The following is a 13,190-nucleotide window of genomic DNA, read 5'->3' as shown; positions in this document are numbered from 1 at the left end:
AAACATTGAAAAGAAGGATTATTTCTTTATATCAAATTAATGAGTGGTGGTGCTTGCTATGTTGAGTTGGGTATTTATTTAATTAGTTATTTGATTTGATTTTTTAAGGATGAAGGTAACAGACTGCACCTTTATTTTTATTTTTTTTTATTTCTTGAGGAATTTTTGTTATCCCCATGGAGGCAATTTGTTTTACTGTCAGTCTTTTCTCTTACTTCTTGCTTTCATCTCATTACTTTAATTAATCTTTTAGAGGGTAGGCAAATAATAAGCTTTTTTTTTTGTTTTCCTGAGTGAGCGGCGCCATGATGGATCTGCCCGTCCGCGTGACGTCATATCACACGTACATCAAAGAGATCGGTTTTCATGTTGGGCGGGGCCTCTGACGTCATTAGTTCAGCGCTCACGTAGGTTACCATGACAACATCACAACATTCCATTGCACTATAAATACGCTGAAAACTCCGCACAGAATCATAGTGTATTGAACCTTCAACACGCTACCTGTTGCAAGACTCTCTGGTGAAAACCACGTCTAACGACTCGGAAAACACTTAGAAAACGCTTCAGAACTTCAAACTTACATTTACTGACACATTTCAAACCGTATATATCTTGAATCCTTCAAGACACGACCTGTTGCAAGACTCTCTGGTGGAAACCACGTCTAACGACTCGGAAAACACCTCAGAAAACGCTTCAGAACTTCAAACTTACATTTATTGACACATTCCCTACCGTGTTGATCGCAGAAATGCCTTTTAACGGAGGTCCAAGACCCACACAGGGACTTGTGAGCTCTCCCAGCGATGGAGCTCAGTCCCAGGTCTCAGAAGAACTCCACCAACTCCAAAGGGGGTTAGAAGAGTGCAAAAGAGACCATGATTTCCAGACCAAATACAGGAACAAACTGGTGTGTGAACTTGTTGGTCGCAAAGAGGAAATAGAAAGTATCTTGTCGATCAACCAGAAAATGTACTCAAACACAGTTGACCTGAGAGAGCAACTCCAGCAGCTGCAGGAGGAAAATAAAGCCCTCCACGAGGAAAACAAAAATCTGGAAGAGTACAACATGGAGATCAGTCTCCAGCAGAAGCAAGACCAGGAAAAATCCTTGGTCCGGGTGGAGGAGGCTCTGGCAGAACTGATAAGTAAAAGGCAAGGGTTCGAGGAAAGAGGGGTCGAGGTTGAAAAGGAGAAAATGAACCTGGAAGAGCTCAAAAGACAGACTGAAGAAATAAAACTAGAATATGAGAAGGAAAAAATGTATCTGAAAGAGCAGAAGGAAAGCTTGCAAAGAGAAGAAAAGATAGTGATGGAGGGCAAGAAAAAACAGGAGATGGAGATGGAAGTGTTGCAAGCAGCAATGCTTGATCTGGAGGAGAAGAGGTCAGACCTGCAACTGTTGCAGTGCAACATGGATGTGGAGAAAGCTGAGATGAAGCAAATGAAGGAACATGCTGTAAACTTGCAGAATGAGAAGAACAAGCTGCAGGGAGAGATCAAGATTTTAATGGAGAAAAGGAAAGAAATGGAAACGGGTCAGAAGGACCTGGAAATGGAAAAGACACAAATCTGTGATACCGAACTAAAAACAGACAAAGACTGTGCAGAACTAAAGAGAGAGGTGGAACGTGTGGAGGAAAGGGAAGATGAAGCAGCACAGGAGAAAGAATTGCAAGAGGAGGATGAGAAACTGCAGCTGGAGACACAATTGGAAGAGAAAGAGAGAATCGAGGAGGAGGAGGAGGAGGAGGAGGAGAAGATTGTTAAAAAGGAGAAAAAGAAGAGATGTTTCTTAAAGATCTTCAAGAAACAAAGGGGAGATGAGGAAAGAAGAGATGAAAAAGTACAGAAAAAATGGAATGACATCAAAGAAAAAGATGAAGAACATCCTAAAGAAATGGACAAAAAGAAGGAAAAGGTGGTGAAGAAGAAAAGTTGGTTCAGCCGGATTTTCAAAAAGTCCAGCAGAGAGAAGGCTGCTGGAAACCAGTAGCTCAGCGACTTCACCTCCTCTCCAAATTCTTCTCCCCAACATCTCTTCTCTTCCCATCTTCATCCTCTCATTTCCAGATGGCTTTATTGCAGGAGGACAATAAAGCCAAATTTTCACCAAATATGGTCAAGGACTCAATACCGAGTCCGATGACACCACCCGCGACTCTTTATGTCAAACCATGCAAACCATTAAATATCAAATTTTTCACCAGGCCTGACTTGCGTGCAAAATTTGGTGACTTTTTGGGCACGTTTAGGGGGGCAAAAAGGCCCTCCTTTCGTCAGAAAAATAAAGAAAAAGAAAGAAAGAAAGAAAGAAAGAAAGAAAGAAAGAAAGAAAGAAAGAAAGAAAGAAAGAAAGAAAGAAAGAAAGAAAGAAAGAAAGAAAGAAAGAAAAAGAATTCCTACAGATACAATAGGGCCTTCGCACTGTAAGTGCTCGGGCCCTAACAAGTGCAAAGAGCAACAGCAGAGCTACGTCCGGATGCTCTTCGTCGACTACAGTTCTGCATTTAACACAATAATCCCAGACATCCTCATCACAAAACTGACCACCATCGGCCTACACCTCTCACATGTGCCTGGAGTAAAAACTTTCTCACCAACCGACCCCAGACTGTGAGACTCGGCCCCCACCGGTCCTCCACCCGCATGCTGAGCACCGGCTCTCCACAGGGCTGTGTGCTGAGCCCCCTCCTGTACAGCCTGTACACCAATGACTGCAGTCCCACCCATAACAACAACCTGATCCACTGGGCGGTGCCCCTTACCCTTCTTCTCTTCTCCCTTTCCATTTTTATGTATTATAAGTACCTCATAGCTATCATTTTTGTCCATCGTTCCTGTAGTTTCTTGTGCTGGCCCCCTTTTTTCTCTTTTGTGCATGTTTGCAGGCCGGAGCTTCAGGAGCTGCGTGCTGGCCTGCGGTCCCCCCCTCTGGTCATCCCGCTGCTGCTTCCACATGCTTGCAGTGTCCCCCCCCTCTGGTCATCCCGTTGCTGCTTCCACCTGCCTGCCCCCCCCTCTGGTCATCCTGCAGCTGCTTCCACCTGCCTGCTGTGTGTTGCTGACGTCCCCGACTCCCCCAGCCTGGCCTTCGGCAGGAGGGTCCCCCCTTATGAGCCTGGTCCTGCTCAAGGTTTCTTCCCTCCTAAAGGGGAGTTTTTCCTTGCCACTGTCTGGCTTAAGGTTTTTCTCCCACTATGGGAGTTTTTACCTGCCATTGTTTATGTAATAATTGCTCGGGGGTTTATGTTCATGTTCTTGTCTCTGGAAAGATCCTAGAGACAACTTTTGTTGTATTAGACGCTATACAGATAAAATTGAATTGAATTGAATTGAATTGAATACCGCTCATCCATGGAGAGCCTGCTGACGTATTGTATTACAGTCTGTAAATTAAAATATCAAGTGTTAAAGTATGAAATTCTTTGTTTTGTTGTTTTGTTTTCTTATCATATCTTGAATTGTTATTTTTTACATGTACAAAATAAATCAAATCAAATTTAAAAAAAATCGAATACTTTTTCCCGGCCTATCTGTGCAATATTCCACCACATGTGTAGTAATATGTTATTATCTGTAGATAAGATCTCAGGTCTTGATTTGACTATTTAAAAATGCACCTTAGCCTTTTTATATTATTTATATTTCTTGTATCTGTTTGCGCTGTCTTGCACTGGAAAGGTCATGCTGCTTTTAATCTCACTGTAGCCATGTATAATGGCAATAAAGTATTCTATTCTATTCCAACACACAGATGCTTAAGTGTGTTTAAGAAAAGCACTGAGTGGCTTCAGTGGATAAGAGACAGACAAGAAAATAAAGAAATGTCTGCAAAAAAATAAAAAGTAAAAATGATGGTGTGAATGACCAAATTGCTCTATATGTATTATATGAATCTTAAAGCTACCTTGCATTGTTTTTCTAGTGCAGGAACACCAATTCACATACATTATATCAGGCAGTATTTAAAAAAAAACTCCACCATGTATAGTCATAAAAAACAAATCCCACTCCAGGGAAAAAAGGAAGATAAATCTGAAATTAATTTGTTCACAGGTATTGTTGGAGTCACAATAAAAGTGCTCTACTCTCAATATGCAAGGTAATGGTGCCTAACACACAGCAGCAAGAAAAATATGTCAAACATTTGGAATGAACTGGTTTTCTTCACTAATTTATAATCAAATTTAATATGTCTTTCATCTGAGTCTCAATTTTAGACAATCACAATGTGCATTATGATAGCACACAAAAACAATTGAGCACCCGTTAAACATTCACAGTGCTGTTGGAAAAAGTAAGCAGCCCCTTGGAGTCAGAAACCTGTGGTTACTGCACAGCAGTAACAGGGGAAACACTAAAGGCATTTAGCAGCTAGTTGTAGGGTGGAGTTAGATGGTATTTGTATATTGGAATTTTTTGTAATGTTTTCTTTGAACAGTGTATTCGTTTTCTTGTTGTAATTTTTTTTTTTTTTTTTTTGTGATTTCAAGACCGAAATAAGCTAAACTAAACTGAAAACTGAGTGGGAGGGGGAGGCGGAGTTTATTTAAATTTCTGTATGATACTGGGCGGATGATGAGAATATAGTGTGAGTTCTTGAAAGATCCAGAAGGTGGCAGCAATGCAACTAATGCAAGCTGCCGTAAAACTCCAAAGAAGAAGAAGAAGAAGAAGAGGAAAACATTTCATAACAAGCCATGGCTGCCTCTTTGGCGAGGATTTTCTCAAAGGTAAGGGTGCTTTATGGTTTAAGATATTGACCTTTTACGGGTTTCTTGGCGGATGTTGATATTTTTTACACTTGCCGTGTCGTTTATATGTGAATGAATTGCACATCCTTGTTTAATCTTCCAAAACGTGACACATGCTGCCTAGTAAATGCTAAGCTTTGCTAAAAGCATTACTTGTTACTTGTTTCTTCGCACAGCAGAATGACACTTTACTGCTGAGTGTTGCCTGCAAAGCTCCACACGAATATGTTTATCTGTTCATAAATGCAGTTAGGATGTTTCCACTGTGGTTTAAAGTCCCTCAGAAAGGTCTCTCGGCCATGGGGGTCATGCCAGGCTGGGCTGAAGAGCTTGTCCACCAGATCTGCCCCCTCTGAGGCTTCAGAGCAGGCAGGTGGGACCTGCTTCCCCCCCCTACAGACCTACTCAGAGGAGGAAAGCATGATGAGGGATGCAGGTGAGCAGGAATACATAGACATACATACGTAGACGCCCCATCGAGCGCTGCTGCGATACGTCAACGTCGCCGCCATATTGGATGAGGCAAGACTGCGCTGTAAACTAATACAAGTAAATTGACTTATTTTCATAAAGCGCCTTTCTACAAAGAAATTTACGTTTTACGTCTAACTTATTCATTCACACACGCACTAATATACTTGGGAAACAGTTAGGCACCAAATATAATATATTTAATTTTCTCAGATGGCAAAAATAAGAACTTTATTGATCCCACATAGGAGTAGTTCGTGTTATATCAGCTATAGAGAACAAGGTAGCGCCGAAAAACAATATCCCCCCTCACAAAAATAAGAATGTTATTTGTTGTCTGAAAAATGGTTCAGATGTTATTTTATTGTCTGAAAAATGGTTCAAATGTTATTTTATTTGGCCGAAAAATGGTTCAAATGTTTTTTTATTGTTATTTTGTTACTTGAAAAATTTTAAATATCTTTGTTGATGAGAAAATATGTTTCTCTATTTTCTTATTTTTGTGAGGGGGGATATATATTATTTTTTGGCACTACCTTGTTCTCTATAGCTGATATAACATGAATTACTCCTATGTGGGATCAATAAAGTTCTTATTTTTGCCATCTGAGAAAATTAAATATATTATATTTGGTGCCTAACTGTTTCCCAAGTATATAAGTGCGTGTGTGAATGAATAAATTAGACGTAAAACGTAAATTTCTTTGTAGAAAGGCGTTTTATGAAAATAAGTCCATTTACTTGTATAAGTTTACAGCGCAGTCTTGCCACATCCAATATGGCTCGACGTTGAGGTATTGCAGCAGCGGGCAAAACCACTCGACGGGGCGTCTATGTATATATGTCTATGGCAGGAATACTGATTGATCACAGCTGGTTACAGAATCTGCTACAAAACATGTATTAATAAAGATCTGTCTTTTTATTTGACAGTGAAGAAATATGCTCAAGAGCGCATTGCTCCATTTGTTTCAAAGATGGATGAAACCTCTGCGATGGATGAAGAAGTGATCAAATCCCTCTTTGAGCAGGGTGTATGTCATTTATTTACACTGATCAAGTGTCTTTACGTTGAAGTCACTACAAAACTACAAAAGTCACACTGTTTTTTCTCTTATCCAGTGCCCTTTTTCTCTTCTTGCAGCTCATGGGGATTGAGATCGACCCTGAATACGGCGGCACCGGCTCCACATTCTTCTCCTCAATTTTAGTCATTGAAGAGCTGGCGAAGGTGGATCCCTCTGTGGCTGTGCTCTGTGACATCCAAAACACACTCATTAACACACTGTTTGTCAAACTTGGTAACCCAGCTCAGAAGGAGAAGTACCTCAGCCGACTGTCCACTGACATGGTGAGCTATTCGGACCTAACCTTCGGTCTTCGGTTATTGGTCACATCCTTGGGGTTTTATGTGTTGCCTGGTCAAAGTTATGACTAATTTTATATAGCATTTTTTTTTTAAGAACTAAAACTGGCAATGATTATGTAGAACTCACAAAATAGATAGTTTTTCTATTATTTTCATTCATTAAAACGATGACTTCAGTGAACTTTGAACTTGACTACTTTTTCCTCAGGTGTATTCATATAGTTGGCAGAACTGGGGATAAAAAATAATCAAAGGGTCAGATCTAAGGGTTAAACCTTGTATTTACATCAAATGTTGGATAAATAATTTGGATGAAAAAATTCAACCCCGATTTGGAAAAAAAAATATAACAATAATAAGGATGGGGCAAAATGTAAATTAACAACGGAATGCAGTCATTTGCAAATCACACAAACTCACATTGTATTCACATTTGAACATAAAAACCTAGCAATTGTTGAAAGTAAGTAAATGTACCATCTTGAGAAAATGTTTTTTTTTTTATTTGAGGCCAGACAAACACATACTAATGATTTTTTTTAATTTTTTTTTTAAGATTCTTTGGGGCTCTAGTGGCCCTTTATTGAAGTTGCAGACAGGAAGGGGGTAGAGAGAGAGAATGGGGATGACTGTAGCCTCAGTATATGAGCCGCTTGCTTAACCCACTGCGCCACCGAGCGGCCCATACTAATGATTTTTATGGCTGTGTAGCATCCTGTCCTCTTTAAACAACATCCTCTATGCGTCTGGGATCTGAAGAGACCCGTTGCTGAAGCCCCAATATTGATTTTCAGCCTTGACCGTGCACACAGAGATTTCTTCATATTCTCACAATCTTTTGCACTGGAGATGATGATTTGACAGCTCTTTGTAGATTAGTGAGACTCTGCCCACTTTTACTTCTGAGAGCCTATTTCTCTCCAAGATGCTATTTTTCAGCCAATTATGTCACTGACCTGGAGCCAAATTATCTAATTAGTTGCAAGATGATCCTCCAGGTGCTTCTTTTTAGTACCACTCACTCTTCCAGCTTTTATTGCCCATGTCCCAACTGATTTGAGACATCTTATCGAATTCGAAATGGGCTTCTTTTTTTTTCTCCATTAAACAGTAAAATGTTTGAGTCATAAAAACATTTAAAAAGTCATTGGTTAAATCTCTGTAGGAAAGGAAAAAGGAAAATGCCACCAAGCAGAAATAAATGGCAGAGAGATTCGTGGCCCATTAGGTGATACTGCATTAAAGACACAAATCTATGCTTCATCTCATGGCCTGGCCATGAGAAAATGTATGAAAACTCTTATCAGTCAAGATGCATAATCACTGCTTTCAAAAATGATCCATAAACCTTACTAGGAAAAAGAAAGGGGAGGAGAAGAAAAAAAAGGAAACCAAAGAAAATGCGTAAAGCTTATCAAAGACTGACAGGCTGTACAGTAAAAGAGTGACATGTCTGTAGTCCAGAGGTGTCTCCTTGGTTTCAGAAATGTCAGAAAACAATATGGCAAGGCAAGGCAAGGCAAATTTATTTGTATAGCACAATTCAACACAAGGTAATTCAAAGTGCTTTACATTGACATTAAAAGCGGCAAGACATAATTAGACAGTAAATAACAAATATGATTGAATAAGATGATAAGAAAAGAAGTAAAATAATAAAAAGCACAATCTGTTAAAAATAAGGGCAGTAGAATACAGCAGGTAAGTTTAATTTAAGAGTACGCTTGAGTAAACAGTAATGTTTTTAACCCTGATTTAAAGGAGCTGACAGTTGGAGCAGACCTCATGTGTTATCTTTGAATTATTTACAAATCATTGCATTCTGTTTTCCATCCACCCATTTGTCTTAACCCACCTTTCCCTGGTTTTCCTCCATTTTACATGAATATGACAACAGCATCTGTCATGAATAAAACAGACTTAGCAGAGTGTTTTATGTTTGCTGTTGTGCTTTACCATTTGTGTTTTTCTGGGACAGATTGGAAGTTTCTGTCTATCCGAAGCGGAGTCTGGCAGCGATGCCTTTGCTCTGAAGACCCGCGCTGAGAAGCACAAGGACTATTATGTGATCAATGGATCCAAGATGTGGATCAGTAATGCAGAGCATGCAGGCGTTTTCCTGGTGATGGCCAACGTGGACCCGTCTGCTGTGAGTGACAGCTGTTATTCTGGAATCTGTTATTATGTTACATTTTCCCAATGATATGTTTTTTTAACCAACACAGCTCTCTTGATTTTGAGTAAGCTTTTTTTGTTAGTGTTTGAACAACATGTCTTGTATTTTTAGGGATACAGAGGCATCACCTGCTTCATTGTGGACCGGAACACCGAGGGCCTTGAGATTTGCAAGAAGGAGAACAAGCTCGGTCTGCGTGCGTCTTCCACCTGTCCGCTCAACCTTGACAATGTCAAGGTACGAGCAAATGCTCTGCGCTGAACTGGACTTATGTCAGCCAGATGTCTAATGTGACTTTTACTAACCTTGTGCTCTCCGTTGTAGGTACCGGAGAAGAACATTCTGGGAGAGATCGGTCAGGGGTATAAATACGCCATTGGAATGCTAAATGAGGGCCGGATTGGAATCGCAGCTCAGGTACAAAGTCAAATGTTTTTGATAAACTACTGAAGCAATTCTGCCAAATTCTTAAGCGTAAAACGAATAAGTCGCATACACTTAACTCTGTCTGTTTCAGATGGTTGGCCTGGCGCAGGGTTGCTTTGACAACACTGTCCCTTACACCAGACAGAGGGTGCAGTTCGGAAAACGCATCTTTGACTTCCAGGTCTTGAATCTCAGATCTCATTAGACTCAGTTTTTAGTGACTAGTTTAGGCCAGGGAATTTTTCTAAGTTTTTATTTTGATATTTGTGACAATTACAGGGCATGCAGCACCAAATTGCCCACGTGGCAACACAGATCGAAGCGGCGCGGCTGCTGACGTACAACGCTGCTCGTCTGAAGGAGGCTGGAAGGCCATTCATCAAGGAGGCCTGCATGGCTAAATACTTCAGTGCTGAGGTGAGCTTCTTCACTCACTGGGTATTAGGTATTTTTATTGTTCATAGTGTAATCAAAAGAAGTTTTCCTTTTTTTTTTTTTAAACCCAGATTAAGTTACTTCTGGTTCTATTGTCGGTGAACCTCTACAATTCTCTTCATGCTAAATTTGTGTTGCATTATGCTCTTTTGTGAATTCTGGGTTAATGCTGATCTGTGAAGCATCTGAGCCAGGAATCTCCTATGGAAAAAATGATAACTGCCTTCCCTGTTAAAATTATGATTATAAACTGTTTTTGTTTTATCTTTATAAGCTTGCAACCCTGACCACTTCAAAATGCATCGAATGGATGGGGGGAGTAGGCTTCACCAAAGACTACCCAATAGAGAAATACTACAGAGACTGTAAAATTGGTGAGTCTGATTTGAGTTACTCCAAAATAAATTGTTCTCTAGATCAAATGTAGTTTGTGCATGTGGCTTGAGGTGTGTTGAGGCCACGACTGCAGCAGGAAGGTCAGGTGTAGCTGTTTGTGATCAGAGCACAATGGCCAGGGGAGGAGGCCTGACAGCAGCAGTTGTAATCAGACTCCGCTGGAATTCCCTGTCTGGCCTCTCACAGTGCCGCTATACCGGAACGCAGCCAAGGAAGCTGTCAAAGCACAGGGTCACTTTTGCTTTCATCGCCGCCATTTTGGCTCCCTGGTTTTTGAGCTGAAGCATCAGCAGGTTGAGCTGCATGATGGGCCCCTTTGTCTCCTGGAAGTGAAAGTTGAAGATTGAGAATGACTTTGTTTTGTGTCCCTTTTGCAGGTACCATTTATGAGGGCACGACAAATGTCCAGCTGTCTACCATGGCCAAATTCATTGATAAGGAATATGATTACTGAAACCACCTCCACAGTCTAAATAAACTCCACTTTGCCGTGTTATGCTGTGTTATTTCAACAGGAATCAGTTCAACCACACTGCATTGCTGTTGACATCCCTTCATGTGTATAGAGTTTTCTTGCGCCTTGTAAAGTAGTTCTGATCTGAAATGTAACTTATGTCACAGCTGTATTTCCCCAGTGTTAGAGTTGAATTCGCTCTTGTTTTTTTCCTTTTGTATTCCTTGTTTAGTAATCTTGGCAGAAGAGAATGTTTGCCCGTTTTGGACACTTTCATATCACTCCATTTTTTATGATCTTATTAAAATGTGGCGATCAGCAATGCAAAGATAACATAACCATAAGTTCCAATACGGGAGCAGTGTTATGTAAAGAGGTGGGATATTCAGATATTTTAGTGCCTTCAGAAGATCTACAATTGCATAGATCTTTTTAAAATGTTACTTTATGATACGACAGTTTAATTGAACTGTTAAACCTACTTATCTTCTCCACACATACTGTACAGTTGATGAATTTACATCATAACAATAAATGCTATGTAAAGAATTACCTGTCACTTGTATTAAATGTGAAGTAGTGAGCTGATTGTAATCTGTGTCGTTATTTCAGGATAATACCAAATTGTGCCACTAGATGGCAGCACTTTCCCGGCCGACGGCAGCTCTCTCGAGTAGCGCCAGCTCTCACTGAAAGAGCAGTCAATTATCATGTCTTTTAACAGCCTGTCACCTCTAATGATATTTTATATCAATTTAATTATGCTGGTGCTTCAGATGAAAAGAGGCTGCCTTGCATAATTCACTCATTGATAATTTTGTAGTTGAGGCTAATTAAATTTCTAGGGCCTGCATGTGCTGCGTAAAATAAGGTCCATTGTTAAAGCCACATGCTGCGCGTACAGGCACAGCTATTACCCGCATCCCCTTTATGAAGAATAATTTGTTTCTTGCAAGATGTATTTAACGAATAAAAAACGGATGTAAAACAGCCATTAAAATTGTGATTAACTGAGATGTGAGGGACGAGAAAAATGCAATATACAACTGTTTATAAGCCATAATTAAGATGTACAGTTAATATCTTTAAATTTACTGTTAGACTGATTTCCAAATATATAGCCTATATATATATATATATATATATATATATATATATTCATTTTTAATGTACAAGTGGCTACTTAATACTAAATGGTATTATATTTAGCAGTTTCTGGATATACCATTTTACTTACTTTAGATATAATTTATAACACCGCACTTAGCCTAATTGTAAGACAATCATCTAGAAGAAGCTCGAGAAATGTGTAATATTAAAAAAAAGAAAAAACATGTTATGGTTCTGAGACACCACATATGTTGCACCAGAGCTGTGGAACCAAATATGTGGAATATAACTTAATCCCAGTTGATCACAGATGTAATAATCAGGTAGACTCGGCAGTGAGATGTGCATCGCAACTCCTAAACTCCGACTGCCTCTATAATAAAATGTGATAAACACAATCGGCTCCGAGATGTCTCCAAAGATCCCTTAACAAAACCGAGGAGAGACTCGGGCCCGTGTTTGCATAGAGTGCCATAGAGCCTCTCGTCCACCCCCAGTTGTCTGTTTAATGAACATAATCTGATGAAAACACACACAGCTCGTCCTTTTCTCTTCGCCTTTGCAAATGCACCTCGCTTCGCCTCCTTCTCCGCCCCCATCTTTAACACAGCTATGAGACCTCTAATTATGCCAAGGATTCGAGTAGCTTTTCACAAAACGCAGTGTTGTCCTTCAGAATTGGAGAGCGCTCTGCAAGCTAAAAGGACAGGCTGTGTACTTGTAGGTTGTGCAAATTCAATTTGTTTGATTAGCCCTCTGCATCTGCTCCAAGTTTGGTCTAAATTATGAATGTTAAATGTTAAATCGTTTTTTCCCCCCTTTGTTTACCAATATATCATATTAAGACTAAATCAAATTCATCCAAATGCTGTGCCCAGAGATCTAATGTAATAACACCTGATGTTTCATTATATTTGCTGTATGGTCGGTTTATCCGAGTATCAATACTGTTATGTTTGACATAAGACTGTTGCATCCTTGAGCATTGGATCACCTGGCTCTCCCTGAGACCCCCACCCTTATCGGGATGCTAAACATTTAATTTATTTGCCTGAAGCACTTCCTGACTAATAAAATTACACTGAAGTCAAAGGGCTTCAGTCCAGGTGAAATGCGTGTTCGTGGATATTTATCTCCGGCTGGACAGACACAATGAATGATGGGTCAGAAAGTCATAAATAGTAAGTTGACTCTATAAAAGTTAAGTTTATTTGCGGTACTCATGCTTCAGGGATTATTATTAGAAATAAAGCTCCTGTATTTTTGTTGTATTATTTTGTATTTTCATCTCGTCGTCAACATTCGTGCGTAATGGCTGTGCGTAATTTGCATTATAAAGCCAGGCTGCTTCTGCGTTTGTGTGATCATCTCCGGACCATTTATTCAATTTACTGACAGGTGATTGTCTCTCGTGCAGGCCCACCCCACCCCACCTCACCACCGCCCACCCCCCTCCCCAAAACCCAGGGACGTTTTCCTCTTTAATGTAATTGGATGATAAGTGGGTGCGTTACAGTTGAGCCCGGAGCCAAAACGCTTGCGCGGCCTTATTTCCTGGGAGTCCGTTCTCGTCACAGCCCCGCGCGGTCTCAT

General features: G+C 40.2%; 1 protein-coding gene across 1 annotated transcript; it reads left to right on the top strand.

Moving 5' to 3' along the window:
- The first annotated feature begins 4,665 nt into the window (after positions 1 to 4,665).
- acadsb (acyl-CoA dehydrogenase short/branched chain) lies at positions 4,666 to 11,070 on the top strand. Its single transcript, XM_061707743.1, has 11 exons — positions 4,666 to 4,739; positions 5,037 to 5,196; positions 6,165 to 6,265; positions 6,376 to 6,582; positions 8,579 to 8,749; positions 8,888 to 9,013; positions 9,101 to 9,193; positions 9,294 to 9,383; positions 9,482 to 9,619; positions 9,912 to 10,011; positions 10,411 to 11,070. The coding sequence occupies exons 1-11, from the start codon at positions 4,707 to 4,709 to the stop codon at positions 10,485 to 10,487; spliced, it is 1,296 nt and encodes a 431-aa protein (XP_061563727.1). The 5' UTR covers positions 4,666 to 4,706; the 3' UTR covers positions 10,488 to 11,070.
- Positions 11,071 to 13,190: the final 2,120 nt, after the last annotated feature.

This window comes from Cololabis saira, chromosome 19 (assembly GCF_033807715.1).
Source record: "Cololabis saira isolate AMF1-May2022 chromosome 19, fColSai1.1, whole genome shotgun sequence".
Taxonomy (NCBI): Eukaryota; Metazoa; Chordata; class Actinopteri; order Beloniformes; family Belonidae; genus Cololabis; species Cololabis saira.
This window is presented reverse-complemented; position numbering and strand designations above follow the sequence as displayed.